This window comes from Lynx canadensis, chromosome B4 (assembly GCF_007474595.2).
Source record: "Lynx canadensis isolate LIC74 chromosome B4, mLynCan4.pri.v2, whole genome shotgun sequence".
In the NCBI taxonomy this organism is placed as follows: Eukaryota; Metazoa; Chordata; class Mammalia; order Carnivora; family Felidae; genus Lynx; species Lynx canadensis.
Genome location: NC_044309.1, coordinates 24,203,274 through 24,231,115, shown reverse-complemented (window position 1 = coordinate 24,231,115; position 27,842 = coordinate 24,203,274). Strand labels below are relative to the sequence as shown.

At 42.3% G+C, this 27,842-nt stretch overlaps 1 protein-coding gene across 1 annotated transcript in view; it reads right to left on the bottom strand.

Moving 5' to 3' along the window:
- Positions 1–27,842, bottom strand: part of GAD2 (glutamate decarboxylase 2) — an 84,958-nt gene that overhangs the window by 1,684 nt on the left and 55,432 nt on the right. The window contains exons 11-15 of the mRNA XM_030322495.1: positions 27,339–27,403; positions 21,061–21,139; positions 15,003–15,152; positions 8,441–8,548; positions 7,577–7,666 (exon numbers count right to left, since the gene is read on the bottom strand). Coding sequence (XP_030178355.1) covers positions 7,577–7,666; positions 8,441–8,548; positions 15,003–15,152; positions 21,061–21,139; positions 27,339–27,403 — 492 coding nt within the window. The remainder of the gene's footprint in view (positions 1–7,576; positions 7,667–8,440; positions 8,549–15,002; positions 15,153–21,060; positions 21,140–27,338; positions 27,404–27,842) is intronic.

The following is a 27,842-nucleotide window of genomic DNA, read 5'->3' as shown; positions in this document are numbered from 1 at the left end:
CACTTGTATGCCAGATTGATGATTACAGAGTTCTCTGACTACTGTGTATGAGATGAAGTTCAAACTCTAGCTCAGCATAAAGATGTTTTGTACCGCAGCTCTGAAGACTCATCTTCCAGTGCTCACCAAAATGAATCTTCAACTCTGACAAAACCTATAGTCAATATCCCTTGAATGTGCCACACACACTTTTCTCCTTTCACACTTGTCCTCAGTCTTACCGTGTCAGACTTGTCTTGGCTGAGAGTCCCTTTTCTCTTCCAGGTCACATCCTGCACACACCCCAAGGCTCTACCATAGACCTACAATCACTATGAAGCCTTTCCTGACTCCTCTAGTCCAGTAGCATCTTTTCTCTTTCAAATTTTAAATACATGATCCTTACCCATACATTCTGTCTACAGAATATTTCCTATTGTCCTCTTGCTTATGAGAAAATACATTTCATCTCTGTAATTTCAAAACTGTAAGCTCTGGAGGGCAGACACAGTGTCTTTTACTTCTTTTGTTTACCAGCACAGTACTGTGTACACATTGAGGGCTTCCCAAGTCCTCATTGCTTATACAGAATAGAATAACAGGGACAGCTATCTAGGAAGAGGAATGCATTTAAATTATGTCTAACCGTGTGCATGAGCTATTCACGTATTTCACCATTGGAGTTTATAAAAATAATATCTGATCATTTAAGTTCATTGCTGCAGATATGGAACCAGGAATGGCACATGTCAGGGAGCTTTTGATTTATTTAGATATATATAGTAAGAAACTCAGTTCAAAATGGGGACCATGCCTTACAACACAGTTGGATTCATCTTAAATGAAGAATAGTTTGATTCCAGTGGAATGCCATTTTGAACATGTGACTTTTGAACATCAACACTTAAATAATCATTGGTTTACAATGAGGTTTCATCTTCAAAGTGCTCAATGTGCAAATGACATATCTGATAAAGTGTTAGTATCCAAAAAACATAAAGAACTTATAAAACTCAATACCCAAAAAACAAATAATCCAATTAAAAATGGGCAGAAGACATGAACAGACATTTCTCCAAAGAAGACATTCAGATAGCCAACAGACTCATGAAAAGATGCTCAACATCACTCATCATCAGGGAAATGCAAATTAAAACTACAATGAGCTGTCACCTCACACTTGCCAGAGTGGCTAAAACAAAAACAAAAACAAAAAAACACAAGAAACAACAAGTGTTGGTGAGGATGTGGAAAAAAAGGAACTTTCTTAACACTGTTGGTGGGAATGCAAACTAGTGTAGCCATTGTGGAAAACAGTATGGAAGTTCTTCAAAAGGTTAAAAATAGAACTACCCTATGATCCAGAAGTCGCACTACTGAGTATTTACCCCCAAAATATAAAAACACTAATTCGAAGAGATACATACACCCCTATGTTTATAGTAGCATTATTTACAATAGACAAATTATGGAAACAGCCCGTGTCCTTCGATTGATGAATGGATAAAGAAGATGTGGTATATGTGTACAATGGAATATTATTCAGCCATAAAAAAGAATGAAATCTTGCCATTTGCAATGACATGGATGGAGCTAGAAAGATAATGCTAAGCAAAATAAGTCAGTCAGAGAAAGACAAATACCACATGATTTCACCCATGTGTGGAATTTAAAAAACAAATGAGCAAAGGAAAAAAGGAGAGAGGTAAACCAAGAAACAGACTCTTAACTATAGAGAACAAACTGATGGTTCCCAGAGGGAGGTGGTGGGGAGGGGTAAAGCAGGGGATGGGGATTAAGGAGTGCACTTGTTACGATGATGAGCACTGGGTGATGTATGGAAGTACAGAGTCACTATATTGTACACCTGAAACTAACATAACTGGATGTTAACTATAGGAGTTGAAGTTCAAAAAGTAAACTAAGTAAGTATAAACAAAAAAACCCACAAAGTATTCAATGTGCAAAATCAACATTTTTCCCATCAGGCCCAATTATTTGTTAGTTACCAAAGAGAAAACCAAGGACAGAGTTCACCTTAACCTTCATTTCACCTTCACCTTACATCCAGACCCTAATCTCCTCACCTAAAAACGAACGTGCATGACAGTTCTGCACTGTGATTTTCTGACTCTAGGTTAAGTCTCTTTCGGCCTCTTTATTACATAGGAAGGTCATATAAAGAGGAATGCTTTTCCTGGGTTGGCCCTTCTTTCCCCTAAAGGATAAAGAATGTACACAGAGCATAAGGCTCATCCCAGCGAATAAATATGACAAAGAATATAAATTATCTCAAGTCTGGGATTAAATTCTGAAAGTGGATCTACTAGAATATTCTAGCATAAGGACGTGAAATTATCACTTTGTGCTAGGAGAATGGCAAATCAATGTGTTCCTGGGGAAGAGAAACCCCAAATTAGAAAAGGAATTCCAAATCCATGTTGTCTGCAGGAATTTCAGGAAAATTCATGTAAGTATTCCTTAGTTGTTATTCATGTAATAAATCATGCTTCCTCTTTAGAACTGATAAAACAATGATCATGCTGTACTCAGTGAATTAAACTCTGATTTCATTTTAATGGGCAATCCAAGCATAAATGGTATTAATTATTAAAGACAATCACCTCCTATTTTTCAGATAAATCCAATTAAATCAAAGGTCAAAAATTTAAATGGCAACAGTCATCATCCCAAACAGGTTTTGGCGTTACGTCAGACTGAGTCCCCCCAGTTCCTGAAGCTAGCTGGGTTGGCAGAAGTCACAGCTGTGTAAATACATATGACTTTGGATTGTTTCCAGAAAATGTGGATGAAATAAAATTTACAGGAAAATGAAACATCTACTTCATTGCATAATCAATAATTGCAAATTCAGAAGGAAAATAATATTCTGACTCTATTGATGAACATACAGCACTCTTACTTATTTCTAGACTTCTTCTTTTGGTCACATTCTTGGTTGTGTTGAATAAAGAGTCAGGAAAGAGAGGCTGCATGTTGAAGAATTCATTAAAGACATACTCAGTAGGAGCTCTTGGGTGCTGCCTTAAGAGTTTTAGGGTATCATTTTCTCCCTTGTGTCCTTAGCTTTTTCAGTCCTTTAGAAGATAATAACCAGGGAACTATCCCATAATTTGAATACACATTTGTGTCTCCAAAGAGAACTCAGGTTAAAGCATCACAACATCATAGAAATGTATTTTTTTCAGTATGTATTACAAAACCTTTTTGTTGCTAAATCTTGGGAACATGAGTGAAATTTTGAAAAATGAAAAAGCAGAATAACCATAAATAGGAATCCCAACACATTAAAATTTCAATAAATTCCTCATTACGTTCAATAATATAGACTATGGAAGAATATCACCTTGCATATAAAGCCAACTACTTCTTTGCCAATGTTCTTTTATTTTTTATTTTTAGAAGTTTATTTTTGAGAGAGAGAGAGCAAGCAAGTGTGCACGTGTGTGCACGCATGAGCTGGGGAGGGGCAGAGAGAGAAGAAAGACAGACAGAATCCGATTCAGGCTTCAGGCTCCAAGCTGTCAGCACAGAGACCAATGCGGGGATTCATGAATACTCACAAACTGTGATATCGTGACCTGAGCCGAAGTAGGATGCTTAACCAACTAAGCCACCCAGGCACCCCATCCTTGCCAATGTACTTTTAAATCCACTGTTGACCTTTTGGAAGTCCCATCTGTCAGTATAGGACTGGTAGAAACAGGGATTAGATATGCAGATAATGATAAAATACAATGGAATAAAATACAAGATGAAGATGATGATGAAGAACCAGGATTCGTGTCTGAAGAATACCCTCATGGGCTCTTCTGCTGGTCCTGCCTGTGTCTAAGGCAGTTGTATGTGGTTGTGTGATGCCCCAGGCCCTCTGTGTCCACTGTGCCTCAATGATGATGGGCCACCTGCACACTCACAGTCCTGACAGACAGCAGGAATGCACGAACCAGATTCTCAGCCTCCTTCAAGAAGCTTAGGCTGTCTTGTTTGGTAATGACCACCTGTTGCCTAGATATCTGCCCCCACATCAGTGTGAGCTGTGGAGAAAGGCCTAGGATCCACTAGTAGGTTTCCTAAGTGTTTCCCATCCCTGTTCTGGAATATGCAAATGGCATGTTAGCTAAGCAAACATTTTTGAGTGCCTATTGTATGCTAAGCCTTGTACCAGACAAGAGGGCACAAAGAATAATTCTTTATTGGAGGGTCCATAATTTGACTTAATTCTCATTTGCCATACAACGGCACAGAAGACTCCACATTTCCTCCCATTTTGGGTCTATATCAGCACTGACCAAGAGAACTTTAGGTAATGATAGAGATGTGTTATATCTCCACTCTCTGATACAACAGCCACTGGTCACAAGTTGACCACTTGAAATGCGGCCAGTGTAACTAAAGAAGTTAATTTCTGGTTGAATTTAATTTTGATTGATTTAAATTTAAGTGCCAAATGTGGCTATTGATAATATATTGGATAGAGCAGATGATTCATTTTATTTTACCTCAGCTGTTTTCCTTCTGACATTGTGTGTGTGTGTGTGTGTGTGAAGATTTACTAATTCCTGGACATTATACATTTATACATTAAGGGCTTTATAATTAAGAGGAAACTCTGAAAAATTATTGACATAAGTAAACAAAAGGTAACCTCGATATTTTATGTGGTTCTATTGTGACTTCCAATTCTGAATTGCTAAATTCTCTATATTCTAGTCAAGAAAATGGAATCACAAGAGGAAAAATTTAAGAGGATTCATTTTTCAATCCCCAGAGACTTTCAAATTTGAACTACAAACTGTATAAAAATAGTTTACTAATATTCTAATGGCTCTCCCCAAGAAATAGTCTCCATTCCCATCACAGTTTATGTGTTTTTGCTAAAACCTGAGGGGCATTTGAAGAGAGTTGTATTTAAATGGGGGAGATTCAGAGTTGATTTTTGTTCAGAAACTGATGGGAAAAATCTCTTTCTGTTCTGTATTCCCATTTTGTCCCATCCCTCAGCCCAGAAATAATTCATTGATTCAAGGAATGAAATTGGCCAAACTACTCCAGGGATTTTCTCTCTCTGGTCAATGGGTTCATTAAAGAGGTAGAGCCAATAAGAATGGAAACATCTAATTTATAACTAATTTTTTAAATTAGTCATTGGTAAAATGATACACACTACGGAGAAGCCACACCATAAAACCTCAGGAAAAAATATGAATTCTTTCCTCTCAAATGACTGCAGGCCCCTTTTTGCCCACCTATCACCTCCAATGTGACTCTCACCCTTTCTCCCTCCCACCTCTTGGACTTGATCTCCTGGAATGAGCAAATGAGCCAACTTTATTAAAACTTCAAACATGACCATAACCCCTCCTCCTAGACACATGCATTGATGGATCCCCCATTCTAGAAGCTTTCTTCCATGCATTCCTCTAGGTCAGTGGCTCTGATCCTGGGCTGTACATTGGGATCACCTGGAGAACTTTTAAAACCATTCCTAAGCCATCCCAAACCAACTGGATTAAATTCTTAGGGTAAAGAATTTACCAGTGTTTTTATAAAACTTCAGGCTGATTCTAATGTGAGGCCAGGATAGCAAACCACTACTCTAATTAAGAGGCTTGATTTAAACACCTCAATTATATGCAAGTTTCCCTGATGAGGGTTTGATCCTGGATTGTCTATGGACAGGTGTTCATATCTCTAAGCTTTTCTGGAGGTTTTTAATCCACACAAGGGGCACTTGGGTGGCTCAGTCAGTTAAGCATCTGACTCTTGATTTTGGCTCAAGTCATGATCTCTCAGTTTGTGGGATTGAGCCCTATGTGGGCTCTGCAGTGATAGTGTGGAGCCTGCTTGGGATTCTCTCTTTCCCTCTCTCTCTCTGCCTCTGCCCTTTTGCGCACACACACACTCTCTCAAAATAAACAAAAATAAACTTTAAAAAACCCACACACCATCCCACTGTTTGACACAGAAGAAAATACTGGAAATTCTGAAAGTCAGTGAGGCAGCCCAGGCTCCTGCATGGTGGGGGAGAGGGACTTCCCTGCTCCTGGAAGTGACTGGAAAAAGTCCCCTCCTTTGTGGTAAATGGAAAACCAACCAACTAACCCACCCTCTGACATCCAAATACGCACGATCATCCCTAGTGTCCTATTCCTCAGCACTGGGATGGAGCCCTGCATTTACCTGCCTTCAAGACTCTCTCTGGCGTACATCGTAAACCAAATTTCACCCATGTGTAAACGCTAGAAGCAGGAGAGGAGAAAAGATAAAGGATCTTACTGGCCACAGAAAAACTTGAAGCTGAAGCCTTCTGGCTCTGTAGTCAGTGATTTTGGAAAAGTGATTTTTTTCTCCCCATGCTTTCATGTTCCTGTCAGCAAAAGGGAGCGACAACAGTGCTTCCCACATTAGGTTACTTATGTTGGAATAAGTTTCTAGGCCCCACGATGGAGCTGCTCCTGCCCAGGATGTCACTTCAGGAAAAGGACACTTAACTTTCAATCCCTATAAATGCTCTGCTTGACCAGAAACATGGAATGTCCAGTCAGCCAATCCCTGATGCCAAGCCAACCTGGGGCTCCTTGTTCCTCACCCATTTTCTTTCTCTTCCTGTTCCTTATTCTTTATCCTATAAAAGCTTCTTGCCTTCCCCCCATTTTGCAGTTCTCTGGCCTCCTGGGAATGGAGGTTGCCCACTCATGAAATGTTAGATGAAGTTTGTCTATATCACCTAAATTGTCTTCTTCCGTCATTTTAACACTTACGAAAGTTAGGTGACCTAACGCTAGATCAAAGTTGAGCCTGGGACACAATATGCACTCAAACAGTGGCCGTTATTATCGTTCCCTGCCCTGTTATCTTCTGGGGTTCAGCAAGCTCCATAGGGTAGCCTTGACCTCGGCATCTCAAGAGGGTCAGTAGCAGCTCTGTTTCCTAACCATTTCTGGTGCCTGAAATCTCTTCTGTGCGTATGACTGAGCACGGAAGGTTTCACTTGGTGGGTCAGCCAACTTCGGCAAGGGTTCTTGTTGCATCATGAATGGCAGTAAGCTAACACCTGATTACTTATTTTAAGATCTCATAACTTGTCCTCAGAAAAAGAAGCAAAAAAAAAGGGGGAGTTGTTGGGGGGGGCACCTGGGTAGCTCATTAGGTTAAACGTCTGACTTCTGCTCAGGTCATGATCTCGCAGTTCATGAATTCGAGCCCCGCAATGAACTCTCTGCTGTTAGTGCAGAGCCCGCTTTGGATCCTCTGTCCCACTCTCTCTTTCCCCTTCGTCTGCTTGCATGTGCGCGCGTGCATTTTCTCTGTCTCTCAAAAATGAACATAAAATTTTTGTTCTAATAATAAAATTTAAAAAAAAGAAAAGAGAAGCAATAGGGTAGTTACAAGTCGGATATGCCAGTTCTGAAAGTCCTGGTTCTGTAGGAGCCTTCATGAAGGGGAGTGGGCCTGCACACCAAGGAAGAGGTTGGATTTCTCCTAGAGAATGTGCATGTTAGAGAGATGCCATGCACGTGGAAGGCCAAGTGTACACACCAACGTATATATCGGAGGAGCCTGTATCACTGACCTTTGAGAGGCGGCTCATTCTCTCTTCATTGTCTTCCAGGACACGCAAACTTGGAGGCACGTACCAGAAGCAGACATTTGTGTGCTGAGGCTACAAGGAGGGAAAGTAAGATTCACATTCAGCCCATGGTGGCAGTTTAGAAAATTCCAAGGACATTTCAAATCTATTCTGCAACTTCTGAATAGAATTCCTACTTAAAAAAAATTTAATGTTTTATTTTATTTTTGAGACAGAGAGAGACAGAGCATGAGCGGGGGAGGGTTAGAGAGAGAGGGAGTCACCAGAATCCGAAGCAGGCTCCAGGCTCTGAGCTGTCAGCACAGACTCCGACGCGGGGCTCGAACTCACGGACGGTGAGATCATGACCTGAGCCGAAGTCGGAAGCTCAACCGACTGAGCCACCCAGGCGCCCCAAGAATTCCTACTTTAATCCATAACCACTTTTAGAGTGCCTGACATTCACCACGATATACAGATTATTGTTTTGTGAGTGTGATTTTTTACTCAGCTCAGAAACCCCTGCTTCTCCTTTGTAATGGTCCCACTTACCTGGACAGTACATGATTGACACACAAAAAATCAATGATAAGCATTAGAGTTGGGGCACCTAGGTGGCTCAGTCAGTCAAGTGTCCAACTCTTAATTTCAGCTCAGTCATAGTCTCATGGTTCAGGAGATGGAGCCCTGCATTGGGCTCTGCGCTGACCAGATCTCTCTCTGTCTCTCTGCCCCTCCCCTGCTTTCTCTTGTGCTCATGCTCGCTCTAAATAGAAACTTTAAATATAAATAAATAAACATTTAAAAACATAAAAAAAGAATTGGAATTGACTAAACTTTTGAGATCATAGAGATCAGAATACATACCTTTCCATCAAACACCATTTCATATCCTTCTCGGTTTTTTATGATATTGTATAAATATTCTGCCAGCTCCAAGCACTTATCAATATGTGCTTCAAACCCAGTGGTGCCCTGAGTAAGAGAAGAAGAAAGGTTATCGGCAGGGGGCTGAGAAAGGCAGGTAAGCTCTTTGTGGGACAAATCTCACTGGAGACTGAAGGTCTTTCTGCCGCTTCCAGCTCAGCTCTGCTCCACACTTTCCTTGAACAAGACTGTTTCCAGAGGCTTTTCTGGTGATTATTTCTCCTTTAATGTTCTCCCCTCAGGTGTTTTTGTTGCCTTTCATGTCATCTCGGCTCTCCACGGTGGTTTCCTTTTCTTTTGGAGCCCTCATTCTCTAAGCAATTATTTTGATACTTGAGGGGAAAATTTGCCTCTGTCATTCTGAGGGGTAATTATGGAAGTCATTAATGACAGGAGACAGGGCTATTCTCTTCCTGCGGATAAGAAGCATCATCAGAGACCCCCCCAGCACGCTTGTTTAGCTCCTGACCATCATGAAAATTTACCATTTCCAGACTGCACTTCTGTTTCACCAATGTACCCCCATTATGGAACAAATAGGGTAGGTACTCAATGAATATTTGCTGAACAAATGAATGTATTAATCTTAAAGGGCACACAGATGCTTTGTTAGCCTGTCAGTCTGCAAGGCTCATTAGATTTCTCCTTTGGGGACAAATGATTTACATGCTTGTAACAGGCGAACATAATCACAGAGGTCTTTTAGTTTCCGGCTCTGGAAGCCCAGGATCTGGACTTGTGAAAAACAACACTACAGCCTTGGACTGGTGCTGTTTTACCGACCTCAGGACACTTCAGGGAATTACTTTTCAAAATGGGCTTTCCTCTAATCCTTTCAGCATTTATGGAGCACTAATGGAAAGCTTAGACAAACAGCTAATGCTCATCCCAGGAGCACTTAGAACAGGCCAACCAGTGACAAATCCAACATGGAAACGGAGGAAGAAGCTGCAATGGACATAAGATGGGCCCACATTCCTATTTATAGTCTCATCATCTCAGCTAAAAGGGGGATACAGCATGGCCAGTGACTTGAACGTCTGAAGCATCAAAGAAATCTGATGGGTTCAGAAATCATTTCTGTAGAGATTGCTGCCCTGGTTGATTGGCCAAGAGTCTGACTGGTTCCTGATGGCTCAAAGGAAGGGCCCCAAAGCTGAATATTCAGGCCAGAGCCTACACCATGCACTATATGACTCTGTGGTACCAAGGATTCGGGGTTGGTTGGACTGACCTGGCAGTTTGGGTACACTTGGTAGGTACACTTTGGGTACTCCTAGGTAGGAGGAGGGAAGTTAATTGGTCTCCAAACTGGATCCTTTGGACCACTCCAGAGTTGGATTTAAACTTGCATGTATCTGATCCTAGATAATAGCCGGGACCACTAGGACTCATCCTGTCTAGTCACACGGGCCTTGGCTAATCTTACTGGTCCCATGGGAATGATGGTGCTTGTCTGATCTCCCATATAGGGACATGGTAAAAGTAAAATGAATACCTCTGAACATGAGTTTGATTGTATCACAAAGGCAGTGGGATTATCAGAGACTAGAATGGGAATCTTCTCGCTTTTGCTAGTCTAGGACTTCACTTAAGATGATTAAGGAGTAAACTGATCATCCTTTAGTTGAAAGCTAAAGAGGTACAAGGGGGAGTGACACAGGGAACTCTGTTTGCCCTTAGAAGCCTGGCCTCTCTTGATATTGAATATTTATGGGAAGAAGATCCATGTTTTATTTCCATAGTTTGGAAGGCTTTTACGAGATTCTCCAAATGCATTCATTCATTAAATAAATGTTGAGTAGTTGTCACATGCACCACAGTTTCTTATTCTGAGAATGACAACAGCACATGGACAAATTTATCACCATGACCTGGTTGCTATGAAGGAGGCTGAAGGCTCTGAGGGACACATCTAAGTGAAAGTCTAGAGCCCAGTGTCAGAGTTATGCTGAGGGAGCTTCAGGAGAAAGGTGGTTTTATTTTCTCCCTCATGGCCTACACACTTAGGATTGGTGTAGACTTATCTGGCTGAAGTGGACACTCCACAAGGGCACAGACTGGTGTTTCCTTTGTTCACTACAGTCTCCGTCATACCAGCAGGGTTGGCATACATTAGGGGTTCAATGCACACTGGTTGAATGAGTGGATGAATGAATGGAGGTGTAACTTTTCCTCCCTGGGGCGGTGTTTTGACACAGTATATTCTGAGGAACCATCTGTATCAGCACCAGATCAACTGTGTTATTAATGTAGATTCTCGGGTCCCACCCCAGACCCCCAAGTTGGTATTTTAGGAAGATGAACACCGCGTATATCCACTTCTTCAGTGATGCCACTGTCTACCAGCGTTCAGCTGCTGCAGCTGTGTTGTCTCCAGGGCCTGACACCATCAGTGCTGCTCACGAGCCTTCTCTGCTTCTCGAAACCCTCATCTAATGCTCTCAGGCCCCAGAAATGCGGGTCTGCAATAGTGATTGAATCCCTTGCTACCATCTCCATTTCTATGGCTGCCCCCCTACCTAGGCCCTCTTTTTACCTGGATGGTAGCTCCCTAATTACCCTTCCATCAACCTGGACTCTCCACTAGCATCAGAATATGCAGGAGAGCTCCTTCTAGACCTGCATCCCACAGTGTCCTCCCAGCTCCACTGGCTGAAATTCTATGTATTCTACCTGTCCCGCTCTAGACCCATCTTTTTTTTTAAAAAAAATTCTTTTTAAGTTTATTTATTTGTTCTAGAGAGAGTGAGAGCACAAGGGGAAGGGCAGAGAGAGAGGGAGAGAACGCAAGAATCCCAAGAAAACTCCACAAGACAGGGGTAGAGCCCCATGCAGGGCTCAAACTCATGAACTGTGAGATCATGACCTGAGCAGAAATCAAGAGTTGGACACTTAACCAACTGAGTCACCCAGGTGCCCCTTGAAGGTGACCTCTTAAAACATCATTCTTGGGTCTCAAACTCGGGATGGGCTCCCCATCCTCAAACTTTTGGGGAGGTGCATCTAGGTTTCTTTTACAACCAGTTATATTCTGTCTTATGTGATGCTTATCTGTGCATTCATCTTATATCATCTGGAAAATTGTGTCCCCTTCATCCCATCCAGTATCAGGCAAAAAAACAGATGCTCATTATCTAATGTATTAAAATAAGTTAATATTTTAAGAGAAAATGAACATTCATTCAGTCACTCAACAAAGAGTGTGCCAGGCATCAATTTCCCTTTAATAGTTTTCTCCTGGTATTTTTTTTTTTTCTCAGCCATTTGTCAGTCCCTTTGTTATCTACATTTTCAATGAGGGAGGCCAATCACAGAAAACTATAGGGAAACCTGCTAATTTGCATAATTTGCATAACTATATACAACAGATTTACTGTGAAAACTAGGTAGTTATATATTACACCATCCTTGCAGGCCTAAATTAAGGTTTGTTCACCTATCTTCCTTTCTTCCTTCCTTCCTTCCTTTTCCTTCCTTCCTTTTCCTTCCTTCCTTCCTCTCTATATCTATCTATCTGAGTTTTTAAAACAGTTTTTTAAGTTTATATCTTTACAGAGAGAGCGCTCTTGCAAGCCAGTGCGGAGGGGCAGAGAGAGAGGGAGAGGGAGAGAGAGAGAGAGAGAGAGAGAGAATCCCAAGCAGGCTCTGCACTGTCAGCACAGAGCCCGATGCAGGGCTCGATCTCATGAACTGTGAGATCATGACCTGAGCTGAAACCAAGAGTCAGCTGCTAAACTGACAGAATCACCCAGGCACCCCAATCTACACTGAGTTTTAACCACGATGGAAATCTGTGACATCCGGAAAATAATCATCAAGTCTTAGCATTCTCTAATTAAATGCAGACAAAATGAAAGGTCTACTCAGTAAGAAAAGAGTTGAGGGCAGGTGGGGGCCTTTGCTTATCACAGGCTTAGGTATCTGTCTAGAATGCCTCCTAGCATTCATATCAAGAGGCTCATTTTTTTTTTTTTTTTTTGCATACAGTTGCTCTTATCAATTATCTTGGACTTAATCTGACGCTGTCATCAGTGCATTTAGCTCCACCAGTCATTAACAGATTAAGCAATATTTATATTTAGGTTAATATTTTTCCTGTGGTTTGTATTGCTAAGGAGAAAAATACGGGTTTACCTTACTATGGGTATTCTCCAGGTATATCTGATAACAGAGGATTTACTGATTAACGTTAGCTCCTCCTCAGTCTTGTTTTCTCATTCCTGAGGGGATTCAAGATCGAGTCATCGCCAACTCTTTCACAGTTCTTATTAGGACAGGAAGACTTCTCCTTCCCTGGCTGGCATCACTAGAGAGATGGGGATGTGGGAGGGTGCTTACCCTCACCTCTCATCTGGATTGTAGGACTGATCTTATGACTTTTATAATTATTATCATCTCATTTTGCAAAATGTGCAGCTTTAAGTTGAAAAGCAAATGGACGTTTTTGCCATTTACGTGTCTAGATACTTAAGGTTTTGTGTGAGAAATTAAAGGAATATGTATCCATACATTATGTGGCTGCTGAGATTGTTCTTTTTTCCTTTTTTATTCCCTCCTCTGGTGCCTTTATTTCAGCACGTTACAAACTGGATCCTCTGCCTATTTCAGGCTTCAGTTGTTGCTGTTGTTTAATTCACACCTGATGTCCTCCAAGTTTTTCTCTTATAACCAACCGCTGCCCCATGCTGGCGAGGAGGCTTCAGATGGAAAAGGAGCAGCGGGAACTGATGAACCATGAGAGGAACATTTTTGTGTAAATATAGCTAATTATCATCATCTTAATAGAAACACCGCAGGAAAAGGGGACAAGAAGGATGATACTGAACAATATTTAGAGCTCAGGCTTTCCTCAACTACCTAGCTGATATTTATGTTCATCATTTTTGATTCCCACCAATCAAGGAAATGAAAAATCTACTCATGTTAAAACAATTTGAGAGTATGCCAATAATTCCTTCTTTCTTTCTTTCTTTTTTTGCCAAATGGAAGTGTCTTTGCCAACAGAAGGAGTCTCGTCTGGGTGGTGGGGACCAAGTAAGTGTCTTTGTCAGGCTCTCATCTTTCAAGAGAGGAAGGGGCCCCTGCCTGGCTCAAGGGATGGAAGCCCACCCCTCATACCATGTTTATGAGGTAACGACTGCAGGCGGCTGCTGGATGGATACTTAGCAACACTTAGAGGAAATTCAGTGAGAGCAAATACTATTACAGAGGCTTGTCTGAAGAATATGTAGCCCAGCCATCCCTGGAAACCACGTAAGAATTATTTCTGCATTAAGTGAGACCATCTTTCTACTGCCTTTTTTCCTGGATGGATTTAAAGAAGATTCCATAAAATGGCTGTTGACTGCATTATTTCACTCCCAAGCCCCCTTATTTTCTTGTTAGCTATCCACCTCTTTAACTGCTCAAGGCATTCAGTTTTACTTAGAAACATCTTGTAAAGAACAGCACATGGAACTCGTTGCCGTAGACATGGTTCCTCTTCACACGGACCCGGGGAAGGGCACATTCTCGGGTCTTACCCTGGCAGGTCTCACTCCTGCTGACCGAGTTATTTCTGTGTCCCCTGGGATTGAACTGCCACCTGCTTGTGTAGGCTCCCAAGAAAGCTCACAGCTAACTCTTGGGGCCCCTCTCCCAAATGTACAGGACCTCAGGGAGTGCCAGCCTTCCTCTAAACTCTCCTTTCCTTGTTTCCTTTGTCAAGGTTCCCTCGTGCACCCTTTCGGTTAGTTGGGTTTTTCTAGCAGTTGGGTTTTTCTGTCATGTCCAGCTGCTCTGACCATTGCCTCCTGTGAGAGGTAAATGAAACCAGGTGGGAAGTTACTGATGTGTGAGATTGAAATTAGGAATCTGGCCAAAATTAAAAACAAAATCTTGGACCTTTCCATCCCGATTACATTTCAGCAACCAGGTATGGTCTTTGAAAGGGCAGCAATTAGGTCCAGCCAGTACGGTATTCCCTTACTTACAGAGTCTCTGTCCCTGAGAGGAGTGATCATCTATAGTTAAATGCTGGGGTCAACAGACAAGCTGAACAAATGGAGGTTACTGGGTAGTTCCAGAGTTTTAAAAAAGCTTTATCATGAGAGGTTATCCCTTAAAATGTCAAAAGAAAGCTATCATGGTGGGGTTTTGACTTTTCACTTTTGTCCTCCAAACAAAAAGAAGGCACCAACCACCCTGAGGGATCAATCACTGGGTAAAAACCAAGAGCTGAGAGCCAACAACAACAAAACAACAATAACAAAACACCTCTTAAAAATCCAGATGTCCTGCCGTATAAAGCAGCCTGGATTTGTTTTCTAGATGAGTGAGCGTTAGAAGCAATTTGGCTTATGTTCTTGCCCGTGCAGAAGGCAGATATCTAGAAACAGGATAAAAGAAACTTAATCGTGGGTAATCTGCAATTTGGAAATCAGTTTTTAATCTCATAATAAGGGTCACCAGATACAGTTTCTGTCTTTAGTCGACATGCAGCCAATCTACATATGCTCACCTTTGCCCTCCACATTAGCCATAATTTAAAAACATCGACATGGCGTCCGCACTGTAAGGCCTTGTCTCCAGTGTCGTAGGACAGGTCGTAGTGTTTATCTTGCTGGAAAAGGTAGGAAGCATGCATCTGGTTGCAACTCTGCATCAACCCCTAGAAGAGAAGGGAAAAGTTAGGAAACTCTACTGACTTGGTCAGGTATTCCATCAGATTTATATTGTGGTGAAAAGTATTAAGAAAAAAATTTGCGGAAGATGGTGGCGTAGGAGGACGCTGAGCTCACCGCGTCCTGCGGATCACTTAGATTCCACCCACACCTGCCTAAATAACCCAGAAAACCGCCAGAAGACTCGCAGAACGGATTCTCTGGAGCCAAGCGCAGACGAGAGGCCCACGGAAGAGGGTAGGAAGGGCGGAGAGGCGGTGCGCGCTCCACGGGCTGGCGGGAGGGAGCCAGGGCAGAGGGGCGGCCTGCCGGTCAAGCAGAGCCCCCAAGTTTGGCTTGCAAAAGCAGAGGGGCCAGATGGAGTGTGTTCTGACAGCAAGCGGGACTTAACATCTGGGAGGTTATAAGTTAACAGCTCTGCTCGGAAAGCAGGAAGCCTGGAGGACAACGGGAGGGAAAGTTGTTGAGCCCCAGTGACAGAACTCAGCTTGGTGGGGAACAAAGGCGCTCACCAGCGCCATCTCCCTCACCCATCCCCAAGCCAAAATCCCAAAGGGAACTTGCTTGCACCTCGCAAACACCCAACACTGTGCTTCTGCAGATCCATCCCTCTGGCGGCAGGTCTGACTCCCTCCCGGTGCTGCAGGGACCCTCCCAAAGTGGATCACCGAAGGAGAAGTGAGCTGAACCTGCCCCTCCCGCCCCTGTGCACCTTGCCGATCCACCCCAGCTAATATGCCAGATCCCCAGCACCACAAGCCTGGCAGTGTGCAAGTGGCCCAGACGGGCCACACCACCCCACAGTGAATCCCGCCCCTAGGAGAGGGGAAGAGAAGGTACACACCAGTCTGATTGTGGCCCCAGCGGTGGGCTGGGGGCAGAATTCAGGTCGGACTGCGGCCCCGCCCACCAACACAAGTTATTCAAAACAGCACAGGGGAAGTGCCCCCCGCAGTTCCACACCACTCCAGGGACTATCCAAAATGACGAAACGGAAGAATTCCTCTCAAAAGAATCTCCAGGAAATAATGACAGCTAATGAACTGATCAAAAAGGATTTAAACAATATAACAGAAAGTGAATTTAGAATAATAGTCATAAAATTAATCGCTGGGCTTGAAAACAGTATAGAGGACAGCAGAGAATCTATTGCTACAGAGATCAAGGGACTAAGGAACAGTCAGGAGGAGCTAAAAAATGCTATAAATGAACTACAAAATAAAGTGGAGACAACCACAGCTTGGATTGAAGAGGCAGAGGAGAGAATAGGTGAACTGGAAGATAAAATTATGGAAAAAGAGGAAGCTGAGAAAAAGAGAGATAAAAAATCCAGGAATATGAGGGGAAAATTAGAGAACTAAGTGATACACTAAAGAGAAATAATCTACGCATATTTGGTATTCCAGAGGAGGAGAGAGAGAGAGGGAAGGTGCTGAAGGTGTACTTGAAGAAATAATAGCTGAGAACTTCCCTGATTTGGGGAAGGAAAAAGGCATTGAAATCCAAGAGGCACAGAGAACTCCCTTCAGACGTAACTTGAATCGATCTTCTGCACAACATATCATAGTGAAACTAGCAAAATACAAGGATCAAGAGAAAATTCTGAAAGCAGCTAGGGATAAACGTGCTCTAACATATAAAGGGAGACCGATAAGACTCGTGACGGATCTCTCTACTGAAACCTGGCAGGCCAGAAAGGAATGGCAGGAGATCTTCAATGTGATCAACAGAAAAAAGATGCAGCCGAGAATCCTTTATCCAGCAAGTCTGTCATTTAGAATAGAAGGAGAGATAAAGGTCTTCCCAAACAAACAGAAACTGAAGGAATTCGTCACCACTAAACCAGCCCTACAAGAGATCCTAAGGGGGACCCTGTGAGACAAAGTACCAGAGACATCGCTACAAGCATGAAACCTACGGACATCACAATGACTCTAAACCCATATCTTTCTATAATAACACTGAACGTATATGGACTAAATGTGCCAACCAAAAGACATAGGGTATCAGAATGGATAAAAAAACAAGACCCATGTATTTGCTGTCTACAAGAGACTCATTTTAGACCGAGGACACCTTCAGATTGAGAGTGAGGGGATGGAGAACTATTTATCATGCTACTGGAAGTCAAAAGAAAGCTGGAGTAGACATACTTATATCAGACAAACTAGACTTTAAAGGCTGTAACAAGAGATGAAGAAGGGCATTATATTAATCACAGGGTCTATCCATCAGGAAGAGCTAACAATTATAAATGTCTATGTGCTGAATACAGGAGCCCCCAAATAATAAAACAACTACTCACAAACTAAGCAACCTTATTGATAAGAATGTGGTAATTTCAGGGGAGTTTAAGAAAAAAATTTGCAAGGGACACTGAATTTCCTGGAGAAAGAAAGCAATAAGAATCAAATTTTTTAGATGGGGCCAATATCCAGACAGGATGAGCTGTTGGGATAGGTAAACCCTGTGGGATAAATGGCTCAGGGTCAAATGTAACTTCAGGTTAACAACAGTGAAATATATGCTTTTACTCTCCTTTTTATAAGAATACATTTATTCAAAAACAATCATAATCAGAGTATAATGTTCATTCTTTGAGGAATATCCTGATGTTTTGGTTTTATTGTAATTAAAATACTTTAGAAACTTTTGTTTTGTAAAATACTAATAGTGTGATTATTCTAGTGTTTCATTTACACTTAGTTCAGGTACTTTATCATCTGGCTGTTACAGTTTGAATTCTCTTTGGAAGTCATAGCTTTTAAGATAGCTTATTGTTATTTTTATATGCTGAAATCTAAAAAAATAAAGACATCATTATTCTGAGATGTCTTAAATAACCAATCTTTGAAATGCCATATTCCCCTCTCAAGAGTGGTTAGAGCTTCAGTACTGTATTTTTAAAAAATGTTCATTCATATATTTTGTATTCATGCAAGAGAGAATGGGAGTAAGAGGGGGACGGGGGTAGGGGCAGAGAGAGAGGGAGAGAGAGAATCCCAAGTAGGCTCCACACTCAGCTTAGAGCTTGATACGGGGCACAGTCTCATGAACTGTGAGATCATGACATGAGCCTAAATCAAGAGTGGTACACTTAACTGCCTGAGCCACCCAGATGCCTCGAGGTCATATGTTTTGAAAGGACCACTAGAAGCTGGTCCTCTCTACCCACTGTTCCACACTTTGGGGGTGGTCTCCCTTAGGACTGGTACACCTTTTTGTGAGCTTACATGCCGAGTTTCTGTGACCATGAAACAAAATGGAGTCACCTGTGGCAACTTTCAATTTTATTGGCCTTCAAGTGAATTTTCTTTTTCAAATCCAATGTCATTTTACCACTCTATTACAATTATTTAATTTCCCTCACTCTCAAAAGATAACATAAATTTTACTGCAAAAGGAGCCCAAACTATAGGGTTGAGACCAGTTTTATTGCCTACCATCTGGTCTTTCAGGGTCTCCTTACAATTTTAGTTGCATTACATTTTGTGTTAGTTTGGATAAATTCTTTTTTAAAGAACTCTCACTTCTAACTTTAACTAGATGATCACATTTTAGTTTCTTTACTTGCCATGAGTCACAAGAGAAAAAAAATGCCAAACGTTCTGTGAAAACACAGTTGTACTGTAGATAATGAAAGAGTCAGAGGCTTCCTGTGGTTCGTGACAAATTAAAACGTGGTGGGGTTTCTGGTGAGGAGACCAGCAATGCTGCTTTAGTCAGAGAGCATGATTCATTCACTGTTCTTTGGAATAGTTCGTCACTTTGCCACCCATGTTCCATACTAAACTTCTGGTGCTGAGGCTAATTAATTATCATTGGCAATGAAATATCCCATTGTAACTACCACAAGCAATGGAGTATAAAAATGCAGTAATGGAGTGCCGGTACTTGGGATTCTCTCCCTCCCTGTCTCTCTCTCTCTCTCTCTCTCTCTCTCTCTCTCTCCCTGTCTCCTTCCCTCCCTCCTCCCCCTCTCAAAATAAATACATAAACATTAAAAGAAACCAAAACACATGACCTTTAAAGGTTGGCCAGCACCAGTCTCATTGCACAAAGGGATAAGTAAACATGACGTTTTTCACATAAAGGGCCTTGATAATATCCTGATTCCAAGCCATTAAAAAGTTATAGACCATTATGTTGTAAACTGTTTTAAGTAGGCTCCACACCCAGCGTGGAGCCCAACATGGGTCTTGATCTCAGGACCCTGAGATCAAGACCTGAACTGAGATCAAGAGTCAATGCTTAACCAACTGAGCCACCCAGTCACCTCTGTTACAAACAATTTTAAATATAGTAATAGTTGCTGTGCTATAAAATAGTTGTAAAAGAAATTCCCATGGTCAAATAAATTTAGGAAACTCTACCTGATAAATTCCTTCTTTAAAGGTATTTGCAATATATATCCGCCTATTAAAGGCTCTGGTATGCCCTGAAGTAATGAATCTTGCTTTTAACTCTTCAATTTAAAATATCCCAAGTTTTTAAAATCTTTTTTATTTTTATTTAAATTTTTATTTAATGTTTATTTATTTTTGAGAGAAAGAGAGAGAGAGAGAGAGAGAATATGAGCAAGGGAGGGGCAGAGAGAGAGGGAGACACAGAATCTAAAGCACACTCCAGGCTCTGACTTGTCAACACAGAGCCTGATGCGGGGCTCAAACTCATAAACGGTGAGATCATGACCTGAGTCGAAGTCAGACGCTTAACCAACTGAGTCACCCAGGCACCCCTAAAATATCCCAAGTTTTGTGAGCCCAGAACTCTCTTATCACAGAATACTTAATACGGTCTTATACAATGACCTTATTCCTTATATCTCAATAAGGAACATGCTGTCAGAGCATCATAAACTCTTGGATTTGGAAGGGATCCTAGGGGTTTTATTCTGTTCTTTTTCAATAAAGGAATCTTTTCTCTCCCTTTACTAATAAGTGTCTGTCCAATCTCCAGTCACTTACCCCCGGTGGTGAATTTATTCCTATGCAAAGCATTCACTACCTCGGAGGAAGCTTAATTTTTAGAAAAGCTTTCCTTTTATTGACCAGAAGTCAGAACTTCAATCATGGCATATTCTGATTGTGCCATCAAATCATTCCATCCAGTGCTACAGACCCAGTTCCCTGAAGAAACCGAATCTCTTCCACTTGAGTCATTTAAACTGTGAAGGATGCCATCTTCTCAGTCTTTGAAGTTTCTTTTTCTTTTTAGATTAAACATCCTTGCTTATTTCAACCACATCTGTCACAGGTTCACCAATTGTTGCCCACCATTCAAACCCTAGCTTGGTGGGGTCCCATATGCAATTTGGCACTGACCTAAGCAAATGGCTTCAGGCATGGTTTATCTAGAGGACAGTGGGAGACTACCACCTTCCTCATCCTGGAACTCTACTTCTTCTTTTTTTTTTTTTTTTAACATTTCATTTAATTTATTTTTTAAATTTACATCCAAGTTAGTTAGCATATAGTGCAACAATGATTTCCTTAATGCCCTTTACCCATTTAGCCCATCCCTCCCCACAACCCCTTCAGTAACCTTCTGTTTGTGTGACTCCACTTCTTTTAGACCCATTACTTTTTTTTGAATGCTAAGTTTCTCTTGATGCATTGTTGACCCTGCCAAGTACAACCTAACATTCTATGCCTTTTTTCACAAGTACAATTTAGCCATGTATGAAACATACCTGAGTTGTAGACTCAAACTATGACTGTCCTATACTTGGACATAAGAGGACCTCATAATCATCCTTGTTAACAATTTGCCCTTTTTGGAGATGGCTCGCTGTTCCAGGCTGTCAAATCATCCTGTATTCTGATTCTGTTACTACACACATTTATTCTACTGAACTCCATGGATGGACTGGGCCATGAGTCAGGGAAGACATACCTCTTCTCTAACCAGGAGAGCAGAGCACTGTAAGGGGACGCCCATCATCTTGTGTGGGTTCCATGTCACAGAGTTGGCCCTAAAGGAAAGAAATGAAGTTAAGAGGGTGGCACCCATGGCAGACTCAGACTACAAGGTCCTGTGCTGGGACAACAGAGCTTCAGTGTTCTTAGCACTGTTTCTCAGACTCCCAGATGACACTAACTTTACAAAACAAGAAGTGGGCTCTTAAATCTACAAGCTTTTCTTTGTCTACAAAGAGAACAGGCGAGGGTCGGCATCTTCACGCCGTGCCCCCTTAGCTTCCATGCAGGAATTCAGCCAGCCTCCCTGTGGTCCCCTTTGAGGGACTGGGATCATCCAGTCCAGGGTCCTGCCTTTGGCCATCAAGGAGCAGAGCACCATGCAGGTGAAGGGCTGTCCTTTTGTGCCTCCATTGTTCATGTTTCTGACACTATCACAGTGGCTCATTTCACTGCTTAATTTTGTTCTCACTCAGCTTCTCCTTCTTCCTCTTCAATTGATCATGACGTTTCTCCCAAGTTTCCTTTCACAACAGCTTCTAGCTCATCCATTTCCATCTCTTCTCTAACCCACAGACATCCTTCTGGACCACAGGTGGGATATGCTATAGCCCCTACAGCAGTTTTCAATCTATTTTGTCCTGACACACTTGAGAAATACAATGCTCTCCCATCAGCGATTGCCAGGTATTTATGCTATCTGAAAAGTCTAAAGCATAGTTCTGGGTCAGATGATGATAATAATGATAATAAATAATAATAATAATGCCCTCAAGGGTGAGCCCAGGCCACGTGTTCAGTCTTGTGTTCTTTCACTTTTCCATACCCATTTTCATCACAACAGACTATTTTATTTTCATTTTCAGAAAACTCTATACTCACACTCCTGGGTCTCCTTAATACCATTTCCTCTTTCTGGAATGTCATCACTCTTTGCTTCACTTGGTTAAATCTTACTTATTCTCCAAGGCTCAGATCAAGTGTTATTATCTCTGCAGCCTTCTTCAAGTTCATTCAACTTCTCTCCCTCACTCTCTCTGGACTACTCAATTAGCTCCTCCCCCAGCTCCAGGGAAAGCAGCAGTTCCCTCCATGAATGAGTTCCCATTGCAAGGTGAGCCTCTGTGCATGTCTTCTGAGAGCCTGAGGGATCCTTGGGGCGGAGAATCATGAGTGTGACCCCAGTATGAAGAGACTCACAGCAGGAGGGAAAGGAGAACAGCCATGGCAGCTGCCTCCGGAGTGTGAGAAATTACTTCCCCTCCTCTGAGGGAACAAAAGACTTGGGTTCACCCTCCTCTCAGCTCTCAAGGTACAAGAACACTGGGAAGAAATGAGAAGCTGGGACAGTCTCATTCGTTTACCTGATGAATGGTGGGCGTCAGCCGGCCAGTCGGAGAACGCCTACTGGCCTGGGGATCTCATCTGAATCAGTGAATAGGCCCAGCTCATCTTCTGATACATGGTAAACATTAAATAAGGTTGGCTTTTGCTATCAGTTTCAATTCTATCATTTCCACGCTTGGTGACATGAAGCATATATATATACTGCTTCTATAATATTCTACAGCTATATATAGACTAATCCTGATGAAACTCAGCTTTGTTAATAATGACACCTGATGGAGAAGACAATAGCTGTTCTCCATTTCTCTGACTGGAGGTGTTGTTTCTATGCAGTGGCCAACTTGTCTTTTTAGAGTAGAAGCTGCTGAGGTTCACAGCTGCCTGTCACTGAGTCTCCTGTCCTGCCTCTCTCTCGGCGGGGCTGCCTCACAAACATGGCAAAAAGCTGCACACAGTGATTCAGTGATGTGCCGTTAGTTTATTTGAGAAATGTTGGCAATTTATGAAAAACAGCCTCAGGTTCATTTCAAAGTGTTTGCTGTGAGACTCAGTTATGTGGCTTCTGTGATTTACTTTAAGTTAGAAAAAATGAATCCCTCGGGGCTGTCTTAAGACATATCCTTGTGCCCTCATTTGCGCCTCAAACTCAGAAGACCCCACACGAACTCATTAACTTACCCCCTCCTCATCCTTCTAGATCTATCCTTTCTTGTGTGTTCTGTGCCTCAGTGCCTCACACTGTCTTCTTCCCACACATCCAGCTCTCAAACCTCAGTGTTTTAGTATAATTTTCTTTTTCCTGCTCTCATGACATCACCCCTTGCAGCTTTATTTAAATAATAGTAATAATAATAATAATAATCTCTGTATAAAGTGTTTTATTCTTTAGTCCTTGGTGCTAGATTTTGTTGTAATTTTTAAGGAAGATGTTTCAAGATGCCAGCTTGGTCAAAGATATCTACAAAAAAATGTCCCCCATACCTTTTATGCAAGACTGTAAAATCTGCCAAGGTGGAAAGTCTCTAGAATTTCTTAAAGTATTGGAAAGTAAGGCAAAACAAAGTATTACGTACAGATAGTGTTTAAGCATTCTGTAATGTACAATGCTCTTCGTGTAATTAGGGTGTGATATATATATATATCACACTGTAATCACACTCTAATTACATATATATATGTATACACACACACACACACACACACACACACATATGTTTCAGAAGCAAGGGAGGTAAACAGAAGTCCTTGTTCTTTAAATTACACTTGGTCCTGGGGTGCCTGGGTGGCTCAGTCGGTTAAGTATCTGACTCTTAATCTCAGGTTAGGTCACGATCTCACAGTTTGTGAGTTCAAGCCCTGCATCTGGTTCTGTGCTGATGGCACAGGGCCTGCTTAGGGTTCTGTCTCTCCCTCTTTCTTTGCCCCTCTCCTACTTGCTCTCGAAAGAAAGAAAAAAAAGAAAGAAAGAAAGAAAGAAAAGAAAAGAAGAAAGAAAGAAAAAAGAAGAAAGAAAGAAAGAAAAGAAAGAAAAGAAAGAAAGAAAGAAAGAAAAGAAAGAAAGAAAGAAGAAGGAAAAAGAAAGTTTAAAGAAATAAGAACCAAAAACTTAAAGAAAAAAAAAATCACACTTGGTCCCATAGACGAGCAAGTCTCTGTCAATAGTTTGTCCTTTTTGGTGGAAGCGACACTCCTGGGTTCATCCCATTTCCCTCCCTGCTGCTACTGCCCCAGTTTGCACCCTTAGCTTCTCTCACCTCCGCTACCACTTCTCACCTGGACATTCCCAAAAGCTCAATGGTTTCCATCTCCTCCGAATCCAGAGCTGTCTTTCCAAATGGCAGGTGAGGTAATCCGCCTCGTCTCCTCAAACCCCTCCATGGGTTTCATTTTTGAAAGCTACAGTAGGGGCTTTCATTTTGTGCCCCCAACCTTTGAAATCCAAGGCTCTCCATGTGAAATAGGGGCTCCTACAGCAGTGATTCTCAGCTCGGGGATTTCTGTTGATCCTGACATGGCCCAGGAGGCAAGTTCTCCACCAAGACTCCCTGGGCAGGATTTGTGGACACTCCACGAGCTTACTAGTCACTTCCATGAGTCCGTCTAAGGCTCCAACCAAACTTATCTGGACTTTCTCCAAGGACTCTTTCCAACCTCCATGTCCTAGCTAGCTCTTCACCTTGAATGCCCTTCTTCCACTTCCATCTCATGAAGCGCCAATGCCCACCCCTGTGTGAAGCCTTCCTTTAATAACCCTGTTGAGTAGGAATCATTCCTTTCTCTGTGCTTGCCAAGCAGCTCGCTTGTCTGTCTCTTGAGCCTTTACTTCCTCTGCCTTGAATTTTAATCCATTATTGACTGTCACTCTTCCCTACTAGATTCTAAACCCTTTGAAAACAGGCTTCACACCACGTTGGTCTTTGTTCTCTCGCTGTGCCTTGCATATGGCAGAGGTTTAGTAGCTACTGAATTGAGTTTCTAAATAGCTCTCGGGGCAGGGATGAGGGCAATAATTGGTAATATGGTAGAAGGCGTGCCAGGACCTCCAGCTGGGCTGGAAAACCTGGAGAGTGGGACACCACAAAGGGTTATCACAGGTAAGCAGCAACCTGCTGTGGGGAGGGATTAAAGGAGTCATTTTACATCATACAGAAGCATACTTTGGAGTATTAGGGCTTTTGGCAAGCCCTCTCAGCTATGACATCTCTAGAAAATTTGACAGTGTTAGCGAGGAAGAAGGTTGCTTTCTGAGAATTTGGTAGGCACTCCAAGGGAAGCCAGGCAGGCTCTGGTTACACGTGCCATTTTGTTATAAGGATGTCATAGGGGACCCTGTGACCACTGGGGAACCTCTTGATCTGGGGACAAGAATTGTCCATGGATTTCCTCCACTTTAGAGTGAATCTTTGAGAAAATGTATACTCCCAAGTGTGGCAAATTTCTTTCTTCAACTTAGGCCCATACACATTATGCCCAGGGCTTTCCACTGGCCCTACAACCTTATTTGCCAAAGATAGTGTGCCTTTTGCTAATAAGTCAGCAAGATGGATGCTCTCAGGTAGACAGGTGGCAGTCCCTCATTTTTTGGGACTTCATATTTCGCTATCCCACTTAGTAGATTTAGTTATAATACCGTTTCAAGAACTATGGCCATTAGAACAGACTCTATGTTCCACAGTGAATGTTCTAAGCTTTGCTCTCAAATAATAATAGTCTTTAGTACAAAAGTGTGGGGTGTTTATTTTTCCCAGGTTCAGGGTAAGTAATTTAGTGAGCTTTTAAGTCATCATTGGCAGAGGATGCTCCGTGACTCTCAGCACTTGGAGTCCCAGGTGTATTAAAGGCACAATAATAGATGCTTACTTTTTGTGCTAGAGAGAAAGAAACTCAAATAAGAGAGAAGTACTGTGTACAGGCCACCTCTCTCAAAAGCACGAGAATTTTGTTCTTGTTCTGATCATCTGAGCAGGCACCTTCCAAGCTGTTCTTTTCTTTTCTTTCTTTTTTTTTTTTTTGCATTGTCTCTCCCTGCTTAGTGCACTGCCTCCTCCTTATGCGTCTGGTTTCATTCAGATCTTCATGGGGAAAAAAGAAATTGGGCATGGGAGAAGCACCTGAGGACTAGAGGCAGAGGCCAAGACTGGCTCACTCTGGGAGGGGGCTATGCCTGCCTTCAGCCTCCCACACCTAAATGGGTACCAGCGATCAGCGAGCATAAGCAGTTCTACAGTTGGGCACTAACCCCAGCCAGCAGACTCAGGGACAGCTATCCCGCTGACCTGAGCCTCAGCTGGTCTATCTCGAGTCTTCCATGAATCAGTCAGTGTGCCCCTGACTCTGCCTTGGTAACCCCCACCCCCTTTCTACATTCACGGGCTCTCTGCATGTGAATGGGCCTGGGTATTGCAGAGCATGCCTCACGCATTCATTCTGGTCTGGCTGCCTGCAAGACCAGTGCTGACAGACGCTCCCACACTCCACTGGCCTCTCTCCTCGTCCCAGAACAGAAGTTGTGCCAAGACGTCTAGGGGCAGAGCCAGTGGGAAGCTCTTCCTGGGCAGCATCTGGCTACTTGGCAGGGCATGGGGGGCACTTGGCCTCGGATGAACTCAGGCTCTCTCAGCTGCCTGAGTGTCAGAGCTAACCATTGCTGTTGACCTGCCATGGTGTAATGGGAGAACTGGGAACGTTGAGCTTCCTTTGCACATGGTCAGTAAAGCCTGGGGCTGATTTGCATTCTATAATTTTTTTTCCTTTCTCTTCAGACCTGCATATGTTTTATGCTAATCAAATATAACCTCCTTTGCTTTTTTCAACCATCTACTGCTTAGTCTTTGGGGAAAAAAGAAAAGGTACTCTACTGCATCAATCAGAACTATGTAAAAAAAAATTATCATGGAATTATAACCATGAGATGATGTTATGACAAGTATGTCTTGCTTTCAGTGGGCTGTATCAAACCCCAGACCCGTGTTTGCAACACTAATAAACTATAAGGGTGCAAATTTACTTATTGGTTTCCTTAAGGCGGTCAATATTATCCTTTTATGGAGCATGAAAGCTACAGATCTTTTCCCTGGAAAACTATGACCTGCTAAGAAGTTTTAAACAACTTTGGTAGTTGGTTCAGAGATTCTAGGAAGGTCATTCCTGAGTCCTCTGGCCAACCACGGACTGCAGTTAGGAATCTCTATTGGAGAAACATTCCGCTTGGGCCACTTGATATGGGAATTTGATTTCTTTTTGTTGTTTACACATAATACACATGTGTCAATGACCACACAGGCAAGGCACACAAACACTGCACAGAATGGGCTCACCTGTGTTCTAAGAGTTCTTAGAAATTGTGTGCAATTTGCTTTTATATTTAGCTTTCATGCTTTACGTAGTTAACAAGAAAAATGGGCATACCTCTCCACGCCGCTCAGTTTCCACTTGTGTTTTCGGGACATCAGTAATCCCCCACCCCAAGCTGCCTGCAAAAGGAAGATCATACAAGGAAAAAGGTAGTGGGTTTTCATTGCCTAGATTTCTAAAGTTTGGTGTCTTTCAGAACAGTGAAAGTCTTGTGGGGTGAAAGTGATCTCTTCAACCCCAGGCAATTTAGGGGGTTGGCCACCTTATTCTGGTACTAGACTTGCAAAGCTTAAATTGGGGGCTGTTCTAAGGTTTTAGGTTCCACACTACATTTGTACAAGTGGAAGGAGACAAATTGGGGGGCACATTTTTTCTGTCTGCATAAGAAAAAAGATCCTTTCCCCAACTTATCACCACCACTCATAGTGCTAATGAAACTCATGATCTCAAAATGAGAAACCCTATTGTCTCCCCATTTGGCATTACAGAGGATGAGCTAGGTACCCATTAGGCTGCTTCTGAGTTGTAAGGAAAACTCCTTTGACGAGTCTGGATAAT